The sequence below is a fragment of the Hordeum vulgare genome, chromosome 1H (genome assembly GCF_904849725.1).
Source record: "Hordeum vulgare subsp. vulgare chromosome 1H, MorexV3_pseudomolecules_assembly, whole genome shotgun sequence".
Classification (NCBI taxonomy): domain Eukaryota; kingdom Viridiplantae; phylum Streptophyta; class Magnoliopsida; order Poales; family Poaceae; genus Hordeum; species Hordeum vulgare.
In genome coordinates this window covers 341,211,018-341,231,516 of record NC_058518.1, presented here as the reverse complement: position 1 = coordinate 341,231,516, position 20,499 = coordinate 341,211,018, and the positions used below count along the sequence as shown (strand labels likewise).

At 46.0% G+C, this 20,499-nt stretch overlaps 3 protein-coding genes across 3 annotated transcripts; 2 read left to right on the top strand and 1 right to left on the bottom strand.

Annotated features, from left to right (window-relative positions):
• The first annotated feature begins 7,022 nt into the window (after positions 1-7,022).
• On the top strand, positions 7,023-11,835 carry LOC123434949 (shaggy-related protein kinase alpha-like). Its single transcript, XM_045115544.1, has 13 exons — positions 7,023-7,401; positions 8,474-8,725; positions 8,810-8,902; positions 9,102-9,161; positions 9,268-9,540; positions 9,636-9,710; positions 9,878-9,934; positions 10,007-10,147; positions 10,554-10,604; positions 10,686-10,781; positions 10,858-10,941; positions 11,186-11,288; positions 11,423-11,835. Exons 1-13 carry the CDS (start codon positions 7,342-7,344, stop codon positions 11,482-11,484), a joined length of 1,407 nt encoding a protein of 468 aa, XP_044971479.1. The 5' UTR covers positions 7,023-7,341; the 3' UTR covers positions 11,485-11,835.
• Positions 11,836-13,583: 1,748 nt separating this feature from the next.
• On the top strand, positions 13,584-18,034 carry LOC123434933 (probable E3 ubiquitin-protein ligase XBOS33). Its single transcript, XM_045115543.1, has 10 exons — positions 13,584-13,957; positions 14,072-14,131; positions 14,449-14,520; positions 14,603-14,811; positions 14,896-15,056; positions 15,150-15,208; positions 15,323-15,369; positions 15,531-15,674; positions 16,260-16,351; positions 17,099-18,034. The coding sequence occupies exons 1-10, from the start codon at positions 13,781-13,783 to the stop codon at positions 17,638-17,640; spliced, it is 1,563 nt and encodes a 520-aa protein (XP_044971478.1). The 5' UTR covers positions 13,584-13,780; the 3' UTR covers positions 17,641-18,034.
• Positions 18,035-18,069: 35 nt separating this feature from the next.
• Positions 18,070-19,833, bottom strand: LOC123434965. Its single transcript, XM_045115545.1, has 3 exons — positions 19,591-19,833; positions 18,694-19,439; positions 18,070-18,591 (listed from the first exon to the last, which is right to left on the bottom strand). The coding sequence occupies exons 1-3, from the start codon at positions 19,616-19,618 to the stop codon at positions 18,250-18,252; spliced, it is 1,116 nt and encodes a 371-aa protein (XP_044971480.1). The 5' UTR covers positions 19,619-19,833; the 3' UTR covers positions 18,070-18,249.
• Between the last annotated feature and the right edge of the window lie 666 nt (positions 19,834-20,499).

Genomic DNA, 20,499 nt, shown 5'->3' with positions numbered 1-20,499 from the left:
CTTACCAAATTCCACTTACCAAAGGTGCTTCACTCCCCGGCAACGGTGCCATAAAAGAGTATTGATGACCCACAAGTGTAGGGGATCTATCGTAGTCCTTTCTATAAGTAAGAGTGTCAAACCCAACGAGGAGCAGAAGGATCTGACAAGTGGTTTTCACCAAGGTAATCTCTGCAAGCACTGAAATTTTCGGTAACAGATAGTTGTGTGATAAGATGATTCGTAGCAAGTAGCAAAAGTAACAACGGTGCAGAAAAGTGGCCCAATCCCTTTTATAGCAAGGTACAAGCCTGGACAAACTCTTATAGGAGATAAAGCGCTCCCGAGGACACACGAGAATTTCTGTCAAGCTAGTTTTCATCATGTTCATATGATTTGCGTTCGCTACTTTGATAGTTTGATATGTGGGTGGACCGATGCTTAGGTACTGCCCATACTTGGACAAGAATCCCACTTATTATTAACCCCTCTCGCAAGCATCCGCAACTACGAAATAAGAATTAAGACAAAGTCTAACCATAGCATTAAACTAATGGATCCAAATCAGCCCCTTGCGAAGCAACGCATAAACTAGGGTTTAAGATTCGGTCACTCTAGCAACCCATCATCTACTTAATACTTCCCAATGCCTTCCTATAGGCTCAAATAATGGTGAAGTGTTATGTAGTCGACGTTCACATAACACCACTAGAGCAGAGACAACATACAACACATCAAAATATCGAACGAATACCAAATTCACATGACTACATATAGCATGACTTATCCCATGTCCTCAGGAAAAAAAGTAACTACTCACAAAGCATAATAATATTCATGACCAGAGAGGTATTGAATAGCATCAAGGATCTGAACATATAATCTTCCACCGAGTAATCCTACTAGCATCAACTACAAAGAGTAATTAACACTACTAGCAACCTTACAAGTACCAATCGGAGTCGCGAGACGGAGATTGGTTACAAGAGATGAACTAGGGTTTGGAGATGAGATGGTGCTGATGAAGATGTTGATGGTGATGAGTCCCCTCCGATGAAAGGAGTGTTGGTGATGACGATGGCGATGATTTCCCCCTTCGGGAGGGAAGTTTCCCCGGCAGGACGGCCATGCCGGAGCTCTAGATTGGTTCTGCTCAAGTTCCGCCTCGTGGCGGCGGCGATTCCTCCCGAAAGCCTCCTCTTGATTTTTTTCTCGAACGAAACCCTCCTTATAGCAAAAGAGGGGGCCAGAGGGCCACCAGGGAGCCCACAAGCCCCCTAGGCGCGGCCAGGGGGGTAGGCCGCGCCTTGCAGGCTTGTGGCCTCGTGCTTGCTCCCCTCTGGTACTTCTTCGGCCCAATATTTTTTATAAATGCCAAAATAATTCCTCGTTGATTTTCACGGCTTTTGGAGTTGCGCAGAATAGGTATCTCAAACTTGCTCCTTTTTCAGGCCAGAATTCCAGCTGCCGGCATTCTCCCTCTTCATGTAAACCTTGAAAAATAAGAGAGAAAAGGCATAAGTATTGTACCGTGAAGTGTAATAACAGCCCAAAAAGCGATAAATATTAACATGAAAACATGATGCAAAATGGACGTATCAAAGGTCATTAAGAATATTTTCACCTTGGATGCATGTCACAAGGCCTTTCTCAAGCTACTCTTTTAATTTGGAATTCTCCTTCACAAGATGTGCATGCTCACATTACGGGTTAGTAGCATGGACATTATCAATTAAAACAAATTGAGATCAAGTGGCTATTTCCTTAGTGCGTTTTACTTGGAGTTGAGCATGAGACTCTTTTAAAGAGACATGAGCACTCTTCAAGGCCTTGTGAGCCTTGTAAAGTGTTGTGAGCTCTTTCTTGAGTCTATCATGATCAATCCCAAGTGCACTCTTTTTAGATTGAAGGCACGAGTAAGAACAAGAGCATGATGAAGATCCTTTTTTAACTTAGCAAGGTCATCGTTAGGTGACTCCTCAAGAATCAAACGAACTCCTTGCTCTTTTTCAAGTGCAATGGAAAGATCCGCAATCTCATCGGCATAGTCACGACTATGACCTTGTAGCATAGAGATAGTATCTTCATGAGATTCAATAAGGTCATTAGCCTCACCGAGTTATTCCAAGAGAGCAACAACATGCTTCTTGGATTTACCCTTGAGATTTCTCATTAAATTACCAAAGGAGTTTTCCTCCTGCTCTACCTCTTCCTTTTCATCTCCGCTATCCATGGGTAGCGGAAATGATAGCTTTGATGTTGGAAGTTTGAGCATTAGATGTTACCTTGTTGGATGCCTTGTCCATGAGACACTTGGCAACACGGTTTTCGTTGGGGGCCTTGAAGAGAGACACCTTGCTTGGAGAAGGAGATGCAATGGGCACCGTGGCCATTCCCATTGCTTCACCACTTGTCTCATCGTCATCATCCTCATCGGAGAGGTACTCTTCTTGAGCCACCAACCCCTTAGGGGGAATCTTTTTGGGGAAGTTGTTCTTGTCTGGCAAAGATTTGGTCTTGTCTTTGCGAATGAGCTTGCCACCATTGTCTTCCCTCTGCTCATAGGGACAATCTGCCACAAAGTGACTCACATTGCCACAGTTGTAGCAAGTTCGCATGCGTTGCTTTCCCTTAGACCCGCTTGAGTTGTTCTTGGAGAAGTTGGGCCTTGAGTTTTTCTTGTTGCCCCAAAACTGCCTTGATGCAAGAGCCATGTGCTCGTGGTATGCATACTTGGTGTCTTCAGGACAAGATTCTTGTTCGTCTTCCTCAACTTCCTCGACAGCAGCCTTGGCCTTCAAAGCAAGGTCAGGGGAGTCTTTTCTTGACCGTTGAACTCGGGCTAGAGCATTGTCAGCGATCTTGTTCAATATGTTCATGACAATAAACTCATCCAACACATCGCTTGAGGACAAGGAGTGAAAGTCCGTCCTTTGAAGGATGATGGAGGACATGGACTTGTTGAAGGGAATGATAACCTTGAGAAACTTACCTTAATCCAATTGTCATCCACATCTTTGCTTCCATGATCTTGGAGACCAACAACAAGCGTTGTAACTCTTCGATAGAGCTCACGAGGTTCCTCATCCTCGATCATAGCAAATTCATTGGACTCATCAAGAACCACTTCATAGTTAGACCATCGAATGCTTGAGCTTCCATTTTACATGGAGATGATGTGCTCCCAACAATCTTTGGCACGAGTGAAGGGACGCAAGTGAGAATGGTCTTCAACAGGGACTGGTTCTTGAAGGATGAACAAAGCAGAGTGATTGAGTTGTTTGTTAACCTCTTCTCTTGGCGTGAGATTGCTTGGATCGTGCGGGTAGAACCCCTACTCGACAATTCTCCAAAGTTGTGTTTAGTTGTGGTTCAAATGAGACGTGATACAAAAAACCCAATTAGCAAAATCATTCTTAACAAGTTTAGGAGGAGGACCATGGTTAACAATATGCGGTGAGTGAACTGGTCCTCCATGGTCCATGGGAGGTGGGACACATGCAAAGGTATTCGCCCCACTCGATCTCTGAGGCAATTTGTTTCTATCAGTACTAGCATTTTCCTTTTCAGGATTGGTCTCTGAACCAAAGGCAATGGGATTAACCACGGACAATGGTTCAGAAGAAGTTTTGAAACCCTCAAGGAAATCTTTGAGCATGTTTTTGACCTCGATAGCCATTGAGGACTTAAATGTGGACATGACCTCATTTAACTCCTCACGAGCGACCGAGATTGCATCACTCCCTCGGATACCTCCCCAACCCGGTCCTCGTCGCCAGCCATACTTTTTGAGTGGTGAAACCCTTAATAAAGAGACGAGGCTATGATACCAATTGAAAGGATCGATATGGTTGACTAGAGGGGGGGGGTAGCCAACTAACAAGTTTTAAGCTTTTCTTTAAACAAATTAGGTTTAGCAAAAACTAGGTCGTCTAGATATGCAACTAGGAGAGCAACCTATAAGATGCTAACAACAACAATAAAAAGCAATAAGTAAATACAAGTGAAGGTAAGAAATAACCACAAGTGAAACCGATGAAGACGAGAATGTGTTCCCGAAGTTTCTTCCCTTTTAAGGGAAGTACGTCTCCGTTGGAGAGGTGTGGAGGCACAATGCTCCCCAAGATGCCACTAAGGCCACCGTATTCTCCTCACGCCCTCACACAATGCGAAGTGTCGTGATTCCACTAAGTGGTGCCCTTGAAGGTGGCAACCAGACCTTTACAACAAGGTTGGGGCTCTCTCCACAACTCAATTGGAGGCTCCCAACAAAACCACGGAGCTTCACCACAATGGAATGTGGCTCAAAGGTGACCTCTTCCGTCTAGGGTGCTCAAACACCCAAGAACTTGGGGGAATAAATTTTCCTTTGGTGAAAGTGTAGATCTAGGTCTCCTCCTTCAATCCTTAGCAATACAACAAGTTTGGGTGGCTAGGGAGAGAGATCGGGCAAGAAACCTTGAGTGCATCAATGGTGGAGAGAGAGAGGTAAGAGATAAGAGGGAGGAGGAAGAAAACCCTCCTTATATAGCCCCCCCGGATTTATAACCATTACAACTATTTTTCACTGGACGGTGCAACCGGTTCCTAGGCCGGTACCACCGGTCTTCCTATATTAGCGGAACAACTGGCCAACCACCGCCCAACAACCGGGCCAAAAACAGAAAGTCGGCCCTGAGGTTCCACCAGCCACGGCCGCTGGCGTGGCTAAGTCCCAAGCGGTACAACAGCTTGGAACACCGCCAGTACCGGCTATAATTAATATAGCGGTACAACCGGGCCACCACCGCCCAACAACCGTAGTGAAACACATCTGTGACCAGTTGTGGACCGGTGCAGGGCCGGTACAACCGCCCAGCTGTTCAGCGGTACAACCGCCCATAACAGCGGTACAATCGATCAGTTAGAAAAACAGGGGCCTCTCTCTCAATGATGCGATGGAACAAGATGGGTGCAAAAGTGTGTGAGAAGAATTGATTCACCCATAGATTTCCAATGTGGATCCCCTCTTAGTAGTACGGGATCCCTACGACCAAAGAGAATAAACACGCAGGGAACACGTCTTCGATCTTTTCCATTTGGAGGGGATACCTAACCGTCTTGTATCTAACATATGATACCTGCATACTTGATACCCGGTTAGATAACATAGTGAGTTGTCATCATCACCAAAACACTTAAGCAGGAGAATGCCCTTACATTTAGATACATCCCTATGTAGACAAATACTTTGGAATGGAGGTAATACATAAGAAAATAAACACTTCTCGTTGAATATTTACCTTTTTGCACCAAATATACTGCCAGTGTGCTCATATATTGGAAGGTCTTCAATTTGGAAGAACAAGTGATGATCCCTCTCTTCCTCCAGTTGAAATGATGCTTGAAGGTGGATGTTTGCTTTCGTACGGCGGGAAGATAAGAACAAGCAAGAACTAAAATGAACATCCAAAGAATGACATGATGAACCATTTTTCCTCATCCGTTTTGTAAGTATATCTTCGTTACTTTCCATTTTCCACTGTCAAGGAACCCTAGTCGACATGTATGTGACCCCACACCAACATATATATACCGCATGCTATATGAATGGATTACAACTGTGTATACATGACCCAGTATCTCCAATCTTGACGCAGATTGGCGGCACACAATCCGTGTGCCACCCAACCCGCGTGCCACAAATCACCTCCCCGTAATAGATAGAACAATATTTAATTAGTACTTTATCATTTCAAAAAATGTATGACAAACCTAATTTTTCATGGTATTTGATGGATGCATTTGACCATTAACATATTACTAACTTACATGGCATGGACATATATGAATGACATCATTATATTTTTGTTGGAAAAATCTTTCATGTCATGTGTATTTTTACTTATTTTATAGACTTATTATACATGAAAATCATAGTCAAAGTCGTATTAAAAACCTAAAAAATCAAGGGCATCTTATATTTTTTAGGACAAAAGACTAGCATATAATTAGGGTCTCGTGGACAATACAAATCGACCTTTTCGGGATGAGAGTTGATAGACAAGTTAATGAGTAGGGTTTATCTGAAAACACCACCACAACTATGGCCTTGTTTAGGTTCTCCACTTTGAACATGTCCCTAACCGTGTTGCCATTACATCATGTCTTCTACATCGTTGTCATCTACGTCATCATCATAATGCGAGTTCAAAATAGAATTCAGAGCCCTTCATACATATTGTACCGGAAGGCATTTTAAAAATGTCCCCAACCATGTTGCTATTACACCATGTTCTCTACATTATAGTTATCTACATCATCATCCTCTCGCGAGTTCAAAACAGAATCAGAGCCACTTCATACATGTCGTACTCGGGAATTTTGGGGCGATGTGAATAACCGAGCCAATTTCACCGTTTTTACTACAATCCACGGTAAAATCTGTTCTTCTGTTATAGTATATTTCGATCGTGTACTTTGACTTATTACTCATAAGTATAGCTGGCCAAACGGACCAGGCTAAACAGGCCGGCCTGCGAGCCCGCCGACACGACCCGTCATGGGCCAGGCACGATACGACTTAAACAGGCCCATGCGAGACACGTAGCCCGCCACGGGTCGTGCCTCGGTCTGAAGGCTGGGCATGCTGACCGACACGACACGGTCCGTTTTTATTTTTTATTTACATATTTGTATATATATACAACATATAAAATAATCTAATAAATCAAAATCGACCAAAAACTAACTAAAAGCAGCATAAAATTTTGCATAGCGTGTCGGCGGATCAGCCCGTTTAGCTCCCGTGCCGTGCTTGGGCCGGGAGGTTGTGCACAGGGCCAGCCCGACATGGCCCGGCTAATATTCGTGCCGTGCCGGCCCGGCCCATTTGGCCAGGTATACTCAATTACTCATAAGAGATACATCACCCGTACATGGCATATGGCATTAAATGGAAGCATTTGAAACTCAAACCCCATCTGAAGAAATTCACACCAGAATCCAGGCGGCAGGATCTCCAAAACTATGCCATTTCGGGGAGCAACATCCGGAGGAGGGAGGAGAGAGAGAGAGTCTCACAAAGCTAAAAAAAGCAGCGAGCAAATCTAGTGGCGTAGCGAGGCGTCCCTCCCCTTCCTCCGTTTCCCACCCCTCCAAAAAAAATTCACCTCACGCCCCCGGGCCCCGGGCCTCCCCCCGCGCCGACGACCCCCGAAGCTTCCGGAGGCTTCTAGGGCCTCGCCGCCGCCGCCGCCGCCGCCGCCGCCCCCGCCTCCCCCCCACGAACCGCCGCCTCCGGTAGCGGCGAGGCCGCCTCGCAGACGGCGGAGGGACGGTGCTAGGGTTTGCAGCCGCGGCAGCCGGCGCCCGCGGAGGAGGATGCATATGATGCGGCGGCTCAAGAGCATCGCCTCCGGCCGCTCCTCCGTCTCCGATCCGGTGCGCACGCTCGATCCGCCCCCCGCCCAGCGATTCGCGGCGCAGGCCGTCCGCGCAGCTGCATTTGCCGTCAACGACGTCAAACCCGTGGCGCTGGTTCTTTTCTCCGCGATGTTCTTAACTAGTCTTGCTCGAGCGGTGGCGTCGTCGTTCATTCGTTGGCTTGCTTAGTTGCTATTGGGCAAAGTTTTTTTTTTTAAATGCATGTTGCGCTGTCAGGTGGAAAATGCTTCGGTTTGCTTTCGCCGGGTTTGGCATTGACCTAGTTGCGCTTTAAAGGTGATCGTTTCCTTCTGCTTTTGTTTGACGTGTACGATGAAAACGATACTGGCATTTTTTTAGTGATTAATAATGCTTTAGCACCGTGAAATGTTTATTTCCGAATAAGCACGATTCATCCATTTTATAGGTTCATTTTTACCCCCAAACGACCACAAGGTCATTGTGAAGATAATGGAACAGCAGAGTGACATATGTAAACGGAAGTCGCAAGAACCAAGCTAGGGGTTCAGGCCAGCTATTTTATAGGTTCATGAAGATATCTGATGCTCCATTTCTACTCAGATGGAATTGGCTTACCATATAACTATTGCCATTGGATCCTTTTTGTTTATGGTTCCAACCTCCTTTTCGAAGAAGAAAAAACCATTCTATGGAGCAGCTTTACAAGTCTTCTTGCGGATATAAGCTTTATGAGTTACCCAATACTCCCTCCGTCCTAAAATTCTTGTCTTAGGTTTGTCTAAAAATGAATGTATTCAACTAATAAAACGTGACTAGATACATTTATATATAGACAAATGTAAGACAAGAATTTTGGGACGGAGGGAGTATTATAAACGTTAAAAACAGAATGCATATTTGGTTAAAAGATATTGGTGTGTATAATTCTTGATTGATGGAAAAGTTTGATGGATGCAGTTTGTTGGTCATTGCTTGGGACTGCTAGAAAATGGCTTCCATCGTTGCAAGATCTATTAATTTCTGTGATTGCCAAATTGAAGTTCCTGTTTAGCCTCTCTATTGGTCTCTCCAGTTATGAATATTTTTTTGCAAATATTCTTGTTATTAGGGTGGCGACTCTGGCTCAAAAAGGCCAAAATTTGATCAGGATGGATTGGGCGATATTGTCATTCAACCACATCTATCTGATGACAAACCTATGCATCTAGACCAAGAATCATCATCTCATAGAGATGCTGAGGCAAGCACATCTACTAGTATGAATCCTGCTAAAGCTGAAGACACAGGTGCAGATCTTCCGAAAGGAATGCATGATATGACAATAAACGATAATAAAGTTGATGGCCATAATAATGATAAGGTTATTTCAATTCTTTGCCCATGACTTGTTGACCTGATGTCATTTATTCTTTTGCTATTTATGTGATGGCTTCTCTGACTATAGGAAGCTGAAGGGATTATCGTTGATGGAAATGGAACAGAAGCTGGCCAGATCATTGTGACAACAATAGGAGGTCAAAATGGGAAGCCAAAGCAGGTCATGCCTTGATCAATATCTTTACTACTCTCATACATATTCTACTGCCGGATTCTAGATGCAGTATTTCCATATTGGAAACCTCTGTATGGTCCATGGACTGAGAGTTTATTTGTTCTGGGGAACTCTTACTGCATTTATTCCTCAGAACATTGGACGGCCCAGTAATTATAATACTTATACTCCAACTGTTTTACAGAAGGTCTCATACATGGCAGAACGCGTCGTTGGGACTGGTTCGTTTGGTGTAGTGTATCAGGTGTGTTAATTTGCCGTCTTTCCCCCTTGTATATCACACTACAGTTTCTGTTAGTGGATATATCTAATGCTGGGCCTTAAGTCATTGATAATATCTGGTACAACAGGCCAAGTGCTTGGAAACTGGAGAGACTGTTGCCATTAAGAAGGTGCTGCAGGATAAGAGATATAAGAACAGAGAGCTGCAAACAATGCAGTTACTTGACCATCCAAATGTAGTTCAGCTAAAGCATCACTTCTTTTCGACAACCGAGAGGGGTGAAGTGTACCTAAACCTTGTACTTGAATATGTCTCGGAGACAGTTTATCGTGTTGCCAAATATTATTGTCGGCTGAACCAGCGTGTACCCATACTATATGTTAAGTTGTATGCATATCAGGTTTGTGAAGATGTCCCATTGTAGTTTATATATTCTTTCTCTCAGTTACTTCCGGTGATTCTCAAGAAGTTATTTGTTGTTCCATCTTTGCATAGATGTGCCGGGCCCTTGCATATATCCATCGTGTTGTTGGTGTATGCCATCGAGATATTAAGCCGCAAAATCTGTTGGTAAGTTCATTAGACTATTATTAGACATATCTTCTTGCTTGAACGTGCAGTGTCATTGCATGCTTGCAGATTCCCTCCTTCAATGATGACTGCCTGCAATATTTCCAAATATTATTTGATTGTATCATAAATAACGATCAACTTACAGCAATGGATTGATCTTCCAGGTCAATCCTCATACGCATCAACTTAAGCTTTGTGATTTCGGGAGTGCTAAAAAACTGGTATGCTTTTGTCACTTATTTTCTTGGTCTTGTGTTTTTGCATGTATTTGACAGTACATGGCTTTATTTCAGGTCCCTGGAGAGCCAAACATCTCATACATCTGCTCGCGGTATTATAGGGCTCCTGAACTAATATTTGGAGCTACAGAGTATACCACAGCAATTGATATCTGGTCTGTTGGTTGTGTAGTAGCTGAGCTTCTGATTGGTCAGGTATAGAATCTCATTCTATAAGCTCAGTTTTCCTGCAGCCAAGTTCATTAGTTGAAGTTATGCTTACTTGAACAAGACCAATTGATTTCTGTGGACACATAATTTTTTGTTTATCATTATAGATCGTATTACTCCTTTGTTTCTCAACATTAGAGTGTGATCAGTAACATCTACAAGGCCTCATATCGTATCATTGAAGCATATTTGGATAAGCAAATATTGCACAAATCAAGCTCTGTTAAACTACGCATATGTTATCAAATTCATTTGAAGTTGCTTCACTTTAGAGGGCTAATACTTTCATGGAAAAAATCAAGTTGATAATTACTTTCCTGTCGACAAACTCTTTTCTGTACATGAGCTGGACTTTTTTTGTTGAGTTCTCTTTTTTTGGGGGAAATTGCAGCCTCTGTTTCCTGGAGAAAGTGGCGTTGATCAGTTGGTTGAAATTATAAAGGTTTGTATCTCCCGCCAAACCATTAAAGTCCAGTAATTTAGATCAGTAGGTTGAAGTCATCATTCCTTCTCCCTATTCTAGATTTTGGGTACCCCAACAAGGGAAGAAATCAGGTGCATGAACCCAAACTACTCTGAATTTAAGTTCCCTCAGATAAAAGCTCATCCCTGGCACAAGGTTAGTAACCTCTCTATTTGTATTCAGTTAGCCTAGACCGCTGCAACCTGCTTGCCTAATTTTCTTCTGCACACAGCTTTTTGGCAAGCGCATGCCACCTGAAGCAGTTGATCTTGTGTCAAGGCTACTTCAGTACTCACCAAATCTGCGCTGCACAGCTGTAAGAATGATTTTATTCTTGGGCTATTTGAGCCAAGCTATGAACAAGTCAGCACAGATTCATTGCTTGCCAACGCTAAATTATACATTTTTCTCTAGCTAACGTAAAAGTACAATTTTGATTGCTTCTAAAAAGAGTGTTGTGTTGTCCTGGCATCTATGTATCACGGCCCTACTAATCTCATGAATGAAGAAGAGAAATCCCTGAAAAAGCCGAGTACTATCTGACTAAGACATTTTTGCAGGTTGACGCATGTGCCCATCCATTCTTTGATGAACTGCGGGATCCCAAGACCTGCTTGCCAAATGGACGGCCATTACCACCATTGTTCAACTTCACGGGAGCTGGTAAATAACAACTATACATAGTTTCTTTCTCTAAACAAAGCTAAGACTGTGCGATTATTTTGAACTGAAAAGTGGAGCGTTGCGCTTTTTCTGTACCCTTACCTGTTGCAACCCATGGGCATGGTGTGCCGCAGAGCTGGAAGGCCTCCCTGTTGAGCTGCTCCACCGGATCATTCCTGAGCATATGAGGAAGTGAAGAGGTGGCGGCTGGAGAAGCGGTGACTTTTTCACGGCGCCTCTGTGCGTATGGAGACGACGAGAATGGACAACGGGAGCATATCCATGTCTCGTGGTGGATTCATCCAGAGTAGACTCTTCGGCCTGGAGCTAGAAAAGGGCAGCAAGCGTGGCATGTGCCCAGCAGCGCCCAGGCCCGCATCGATGTGGGCCCCTGTTTTAAGTGTATGTGTTTATGCCGTTTGATGAAAGAATAGCATGTTGCTCGTTTCCAGCATTCAGAATTTTCCCAGTGATGCATGACAATGATGACGTCATGCTTAGTCAAAATTCGAATCCCATATCCCATGCTTAGTCATGGTGGACACCATTTGACTTGGCCAAGTTACCAGCAGACGCGTTTTCGACCATCAAGGCCAGCATAACTGCATATGCATTGCTTCAATGCAAGTGCAATACTAGTACACACGGAGTACGAGCAGATCACCAGATCTGGTAGTATTGACAATCAAATGGACTCCTTTTAAAAGAAGAGGCTGGTCCACTTGCATGTGCCTCCGATATGAATGAATATGATGAAGCAAGTTGTTTATCTTGGCTTTCCGGTGCGATCTGCAGAGAGGGAAAGGGAAGGGAAGGGAAGATGACAAGTGTAGTGTGGCAGCTCAACGAAACCTCACCAGATAGCCAAGGACGTGTCCTTTACCCCGGATACTTTACGTGCAAGGTTGTTGTCTCGGTTGTGACAAGTTGGCTGACACGGCACGAGTGGCGATATTTCTCCTGGCCATGCGTGTTAGGAGAGGACAAATATCTGGCAAAAAGATTCTTTTCTTTTTTCTTCTAGAAACTTTTCGGATATAAATTGCGACATCGTACGCACACAGCCTAGCAATGCTTCTACAGGCAATGTTGCGAGTTCATTAGGAAACATTTAAGTCAACAAAACAGCGGGGAGTAGTAAGTATGTATCCATCAGAGTCTGATGCAAGGAGTCACTCATACACTCGCCCATTAATAATGACACGATGGTATGCTTACCCATGAACCGTCAGCGACACCGACCCGATATAAATAAATCACTCATCATCGACGGCGACATGTTCAATAAGCATACACCTAGAGCTAGAGCTAGCGAGAGATAAAATCACATTGAGTTGAGCGGGTGATCTTGGGCCGTACATGTGGTCACTAACTAGTGCCGTCCATCGGTCCACTTGAGCAAACTTTGTCCCGTGCTCCGACCTGCTTTCCTTTCCTTGTGGGCATCATCGGAGGACAAACCCGCCGTCCATATCAAAACATGTGATTTGCGAGCGCCCAGCGCACAACCCGCTCGCCTACCACATTGACCTTTTTTTCTTCACGTTTTATTTTTTCTTATCATGAAATACAGGCGTGGAAAACAAGTGCAGTAATAGGATGCACACCGCGCCTACCATGTTGACCCCATTTCTGTTTCATTTTTCGCCTGATGACGGTTATAAGTGTATGATACACACACCGGGCATCCATCATGTATGTATGCATTTTTTTTACGGGGTATGTATGTATGTATGTAGGTATGTATCAATGTATGTATGCTATGTATACTACACATCACCACGGGAAGGGTGGGGAAAGAGACGTTTTTGTGTTTAAAGATGATACAAAGAGGGGTCGATTAGTGGGTACTTGTTAGGTGGTATTGCCAATCAGCCATGAAGGGCGACTTTATCGGGCTCGCTAAAATCAAACAAAAAGAAGTGAAAACAACAACTTGAAATCTCGTGGCTCATCCATCCATCCATGATCCATCACGCTTCATCCAAGCAAAAAAAAAAAAAGCAAGATGAAAAAAAGCTTGGCCCGTGACCATCATCTACAACCAACCCCCATCATCAGTCACCAAGCACAATCACACCCACACAAGCTGCTACTAATCTATGCAGGATTATCTGGTCCCAGTGCCACATGAGCCATGCCAAATCACTATTTAAATTAAAACACTAGCACTAGCACATTTTAAACCGAAGAATATATAAAGCGACGACGGAAATACAAAATCAAATCAAAAGCCTTCTGCTCCTCCTCCTCCCCCCCTTCTTCCGGGCCTGGGAAAAATTTGAGACCCCAGAACGCAGGACGCGAAGACGACCCACCACCGCCCCCGCCCCCGCCCCGAAATTACGGCCGCACGCCTCGCCGCCGGCGATCCCGCCGACCGTCGTCGGCCCCCGCGCTTCGTTCGCCCCGGCGGCGTGCCCGTGCCCACGAGGACGCCGCTCGCCGGCGCGGGCTGAGGAGCGCCGGCCGCGGCGGCGGCGGCAGCGGCGATGGGGAACTCGCTGGGGTGCTCCGCGTCCGGCGAGCGGCTGGTGTCCGCGGCGCGGGACGGGGACGCCGTCGAGGCGCGCATGCTGCTCGAGCTCAGCCCGGCGCTCGCGCGCTACTCCACCTTCGGCGGCCTCAACTCCCCGCTCCACTTCGCCGCCGCCAAGGGCCACCTCGACGTCCGTGCCGCTTCCCTCGTGATTCTACGCGTCCGCGTGCGTGCTTGCGTGGTTTCCCGTTCGATTTGATTCGACTGACGGGCTGGTGTTTTTTTTGCCTGGGCTGTTTTCCAGATTGTGACGCTGCTGCTGGAGAAGGGCGCGGATGTGAACGCGCGGAACTACTGCGGCCAGGTAGATCTTTCCTTCCGAGTATCGTTTCATGGACAGGCATGTAGGAATCCCACCCCAAAAATGGAAGATCTGCCATTTATACCTGCTGAAACTGGCAGCCACCGCGTCGCGTTTCTAGTGAAAGTAGTACCTGATCTTTGCAATATCGGGACAAGCCGAAAATTGAATTCTTGTTGGGCTCTCGTGGTGTCCTGCTCTGTGCTCGCCCACGGGATACATACGTGTTACATTCCGATCCGTCTCTAGTCTCTACAATCCTTTTGCGAGGTGAAACATTTAGCTGATTGTTTTTTGTTTATTTGGATGTGCGAATGAAGACTGCGTTGATGCATGCGTGTCGGCATGGACACTGGGAGGTGGTTCAGATGCTTCTGCTCTTCAGATGCAATGTATGGCGGTATTTGTGATTACAATGTGTGCCCTGAGACAAGGAAGGTGCTGACTGCTGCTTGTGTTTGGGTTGCTTGGAAGGTTACCAGGGCGGATTACTTGAGTGGTCGAACGGCATTGCACTTTGCAGCGCACGACGGACTTGTTCGGTGTGTAAGGCTGTTACTTGCTGACTTCATCCCGAGCGGGCCCTTGGACGACACTGCCTCTTCGGTTGCAGATGGCGGTGATTCTCAGGCGAATAGCGGCAGCAGCCCTACTTCTTCACTGGGATTAAAGTTCAATGAACCGTATGTATTTTGTCAAGTGTTGATCTAGTGTTGTCTATTTTGTTTGAAATAACTAGTAATCAGCTGTACCTTGTTTTTGTTCAGTGCTCGTGTGAGGTACATCAACAAACCTGCTGATGGCGGTGTTACAGCTCTTCACATGGCAGCTTTGAATGGCCATTTCGATTGCATGCAATTGTTGATTGAGTTAGGTGCTAATGTCTCGGCTGTCACATTTCCCTACGGAACTACATCGAATTTGATAGGCAAGTGATGATTCTTATTTCAGACGATATGCAGTAGATAATGATGTTTTTCTTATCTAAAATGAGTTCTCAAATTATATCTTTATGGATCAGGAGCTGGCAGTACTCCTTTGCATTACGCAGCTGGCGGGGGGAGTCTGGAGTGTTGCCAGGTATGTAACTGTCATAAACGAGCATCGCATTTTTTGGACAAGTACCATTTCTCGGCTGTACTTGTCGCATGATGAATTCATACATTCTAATGTTTGTTAATGCCATCATCACAGGTACTTCTTTCAAAAGGTGCTAGCAGGTTGACACTCAACTGCAATGGGTAAGAATCAGTTGTCTAATTATTAATGCCAAGATGTATTTCAAAATTTTGATTGACTCTGCCCATCGCAGATATTTTATTATATTAGCTTGACCGACTCTACTTGAACCTGATGTGTATCTTCTTGTTGAAATGATACTAACACGGATCTTGTTCTTTAGGTGGCTTCCCATGGATGTTGCTAGGATATTTGGACGCCGTTGCTTGGAGCCATTACTTTCTCCAAATTCACACACGATTATTCCAGCAATTCAGCCATCCAGTTATCTTGCGTTGCCACTGATGAGCATACTTAATATAGCCAGGTTAGTGCCTACAACTCACCACACACCACTTTACATATTTTCAGTCCTAAGAAAAATATAATGACAACTGTTACTTTTATGGACAACAATGAGTGCTGCTTGATTTCTGAATCTATGCTTTTTGAGAAAGCACACAAGGGTGCAATGAAAACAGTTTCGTTTTGTATACCAGCTGATCTGGTTCTTGTAAACAATTGGGACAGTTCATGTATCTTGCGGAATTACAATGGTTTCCGCAATGTTACTTGCAGAAAGGCATACCTGAACAAGGCAACTGCTAAAGTCTGTTCTTGAGTAGGAATGAACATAGAGCAAATATCATTACTTATCTTCTTGTGTTTTGTCATCTTCAATGAGTTCAATCTTTATGGTGTTGTTACCGTAGAGTGAGTTGAGCTTGCCTTTCTTGACTTATTTCACCTTGGATACAAGTGCTCGCTGTTCAGTCACCATATAATGGTTTCAATTATAGACACGCCCCCTCAAAAAAATAAAAAAATATAGACACTTCCATGTTCAATATTCAAAACGAGGAATGCGCTTGTCAGATCTTTTGCTTATAGATTTCCTTTATATGCTTTGCAGAGAATTTGGGTTGCAACACACCGTATCCTCTGTGGATGATAGTGACCTTTGTGCAGTTTGCCTGGAGCGATCTTGCTCTGTAGCTGCTGAAGGTGGGGGCTACATGACACACTTTGCATGAACATTATCCCATTCCTTAACTAAGGGCATAAGCATATTTTACAGACTGCTCAATGATCATTGGGTAAAAAAAATCATAACAATTTGTCAGGAGATAGACACGGTCCTGTCTAATCCAATCTACTAAGCTCCATCTATTTGTCAATGCATTTGTTCATATTTACTTTGTAAGCTTGAATATGCACCAGTGAATCATCTTATTATCCTTACATTTTTTGTTGGAGAACAATACTATGCATCTTAGCACTTGAAAAATTGAAATTTGTTATTTGATTTTGTTAGAACACATAGACTGGTTTTTCGAAAAAAGAACACCAAGACTGTTTTATTCGATCAAAAACTCAAAGCAGTTGATGAGTTTGCAAATATTACTTTCTATAATGATAATTTCGGGCGATGCAACCCTTACAAGGGCATATGTTGCTGCCACCCTTTTGTGAATTTCCTTGTTTCAACAATGTTAATAAAATATCCTTGTTTCAAACAATGCTAATATACAGTGATAATAGCAGAAACATGAAACCAAATACGAAAGCACCGATGACACTTGCATAACCTGAACCTGCCTGTGTGGAGTGATTTTAAGGTTTCATGAAGTCATGTTATTTTCAATAGGATTTCACTTGCATTGCCTGAGCCTGCCTGTACATCACATTACAGTACACCACCAGATGAAAAATGCAATGGTGGTATCCTAACATTACATTCTGTTCTTTCAGGCTGTGGTCATGAGTTCTGCATCAAATGCGCTCTTTATCTTTGCTCAACGAGCAACGTTCGTGTGGAGTTTACAGGCCCAGCTGGGTCGATCCCATGCCCTCTCTGTCGGAATGGAATCATGTCGTTCACCAAGCTACCGAGCACACTGACAGAAGGGCTCAAATCAAGCTCAGCACTCACATTCTGCAATCCATGCATTTTGAATACCCGTTCTGTGGACTCCCCAGCAACTGTCTGTAAAGCTGAAATCAGGCGCAACCGTGTGGCAGCTCTCTCTTCCGAGTTGGTCTGTCCACTGACCTGCAGCCCATTTCCGTCGTCCGCCCTCCCAACATGCAGGTGCAGTGACGACGATCCATGCGGCTCAACAGAAACGCTGGATGGCTCCGAGGCGCAATCTCCACGGCCCTCGCACAGCACGAGCGCAGAGCTGGATAAGAGGGGAGAGCAGGATGTTGACCGGACCACTTGCTCAGGCATGTTCTGGAGTCGCAGAAGCTGTCAGAGGGAACAGCAGTGCAATGCCGAAATCAACGCTTGATTCCTCCTTACCTGGTTGTGAATATATTTGGATTGATAGCAGCTCAATGCGGGAGATGATCGGCGGTTATTCTTTCCTCCCCGGCTGTGTTTCTTTTTCTCCCGTTTTACGGCCAAGATTTTGGTGTTTTGGTGATCGATCCTGCAGCTTTTGGCTGCCGTAGTTTTCACTGTATTGTTGTAACATTTGGCTCACATCTGTTGTGTAATGTCATACGAGCCTGTGAGTGAGTCTAGATCATAGCCTGGAAGTCACCAGCCAGTTACTGCTCTTTGTAGCTGCATGTAAATTACACGGTTTGGATGGGCATTTGCTTCTTCTGATCCTGATGATATAAGATTCTATGTAAAATGACATCAAATCACTCCCTAATGATATATAGATTATGCCACAATCTCTTCAGTCTCTTTGTACAGTACACGAGTACAGTAGTGGTTCAGCTGACCGCACATGAAATGCATTTCTAAGATGTTTTACATATTTCAATACGGACTACATACAGGCCGAAACGAGCGAACAAACACACTAGAATGCGTCTATATACATCCTTCAGCATTGCTTCCTACAGTCCTCTACCTAGTGAAGATCAGTCATCAGTCCTCTTTGGTTTCAGTACGCACGGACGCCGGCAGCCGCGGTCGAGCTGTTATCATTACCCGCCGGCCCTGGCAATAGGGTGCTGATGATCCTGTCTCCGAGCCCCGGCACCGCCGACAGGAAGTGCCCCACCCCGGCGAGCTCGTGGTAGCTGACCCAGCCTAGCCGGTGGCATATGTGCCGCTGCAGCTGCACCGGCACAACACCGTCCTCGTCGCCCTGGAAGAGGTGCACTGGGAACGGCGGCGCCTCCACGAGGTCCGTCGGCTCGAACTCCGGCCACCGCCCGAACATCACCGCCATGTCGCGGTAGAAGGACTCCTGCACCCCCTGCTGCGTCGCCGCCTGTGCCCTCTGCGCAAAGCAAAGCGCACGATCGTCGCGTCTGGGTTATATCGCCGGGTCTTGGATCGAGATCGACAATGGGGGAGCTGAGGGAAGGGACGACGAACGAACCTTTTGGAACATTCCGGTGGAGAGGGCCATGAGGCGGTTCTTCTCGTCGAGGGCGTTGGGGAAGGAGCCGGAGCCGCTGACGACGGTGGAGGTGGGCAGCCATGGCTGGCTCATCCACCAGTGCAGCAGCCACGGCGCGTAGTAGGCGACGCGGAGCGACCACTGGTCGCCCCGCGGCTGCCGCCGGTACAGCTGCCGCGCCAGCCCCCGGGGCAGCCCCGACCACCGGTAGTTGATCACCGGCGCCATCATCGCCACCCCGGCCAGCCTGTGCGGGATGTACTTGACGGAGGCCCAGCCGGCGTGGCAGCCGAGGGAGGAGCAGACGAGGTGGAACTTGTCACCGAGGTCCAGCGCGTCGGCGAGGTCCCTGATGTCGAGCGCCGCGCTCTGGAGCGACCGGCGAGGGTCGGGGTCGCTCTCGCCGTAGCCGGCGCGGTCGAACGCCACCATGTACACCCCAAGCTCCTCCAGCAGCGCCTGCGAGGCGCGGGGCGAGTCCATGCGGCCGCCGGAGAAGCCGTGCGAGTAGACGACCTTGAACCGCGCGCCGTCCCGGCTCACGCCGGACTCGGCGTACGCCAGGAACCGCCCGTCGCGCATCCGCGCCCTCGGCGCCGTCACCGGAGGCCCGCCCGGTGCCCCGCACGGCGTCGGCGGCGGCGGGCGGACGGCGTTCGCGAACCACCCGGCCGCCAATGCCAGCACCATGAGCACCAGCAGACCCACCGGCGGGCTCCCGTTCCCTGCACACCATGGACGCACAACTGGTTAATATACCACACCACACGTAGCAGTACACGGCAACGTGTGCATGCATGCATGCATTCGTCTGACTCTGATCACCAAAACTGCTGCCTTATCGTTTCCCCTCAGTTTTCTTTGCGCCATTGTTACCTGTGGAAGCAGCAGCGGCAGCCGCCATTGGAGGGGAGGCGGCAGGAGCTGGAGCTTTGGGGGTCCTTATCGAAATGGAGTAGGATGTGTGGCGTTGTTGGAGCAGGAGGAGGACTGCTTAATATGTTGGGTATTGGCCCAAGCTAGTGCTGGTGCTAGCTGAATAGTGGTGACACTTTGCTGAAAGAAAATGCAGTACGTAGGTAGTGGAGGCCAGGGCACGACCTACCAACGCCCTTGTACATATGTGTATGCATTATTATCCCTAGCAAAACCCTCTTCACCTACCACAAATTTTCACTCAAGGGGTCTTCCCAAGCACACCTCACAGGTAGGAGTCCTTTTCCTTGAAGCTTTTTTGGGCACAAAATATTATTTGGAGGACAAATAGAGGATTTTTAATAAAGAATAAGAACTTTTATCCATACTCCGGAAGGTTGCGCGGGTGCTGAAGAAATTTTTAGGACATGAATTCATTATTATGCAATCGTCGCTAGGTTGTGTACAAACTGGATATAATTTTTATTTCTGATGTTCTTTGCACTATCTTAACAATTGATGAATAGATTAAAAGTTTTTTCGTAAAAACTCATCCTACAAAATGTAGGAGGCAATATTACCAACAACTCTCCTAAACAATCTCGTGTCTGTGTGTGTGCGTGGGTGGGTGATGTAACATACCTCCATAGATTAGGTTTGGGCTAATACTCATTTTGTACTAATGGTGGTCAAAATACTGAGGTCTTGAACCGAATAACCTGTGGATGCAAGTGGACCATGAGACCGGCGATGATCTACACCCTCTGTTTTTAAATATAAGTCTTTTAAAAATTTCATTGTAGACTACATACAAAACAAAACAAATGAATCTATATACTCTAAAATATGTCTCTATACATCAGTATGTAC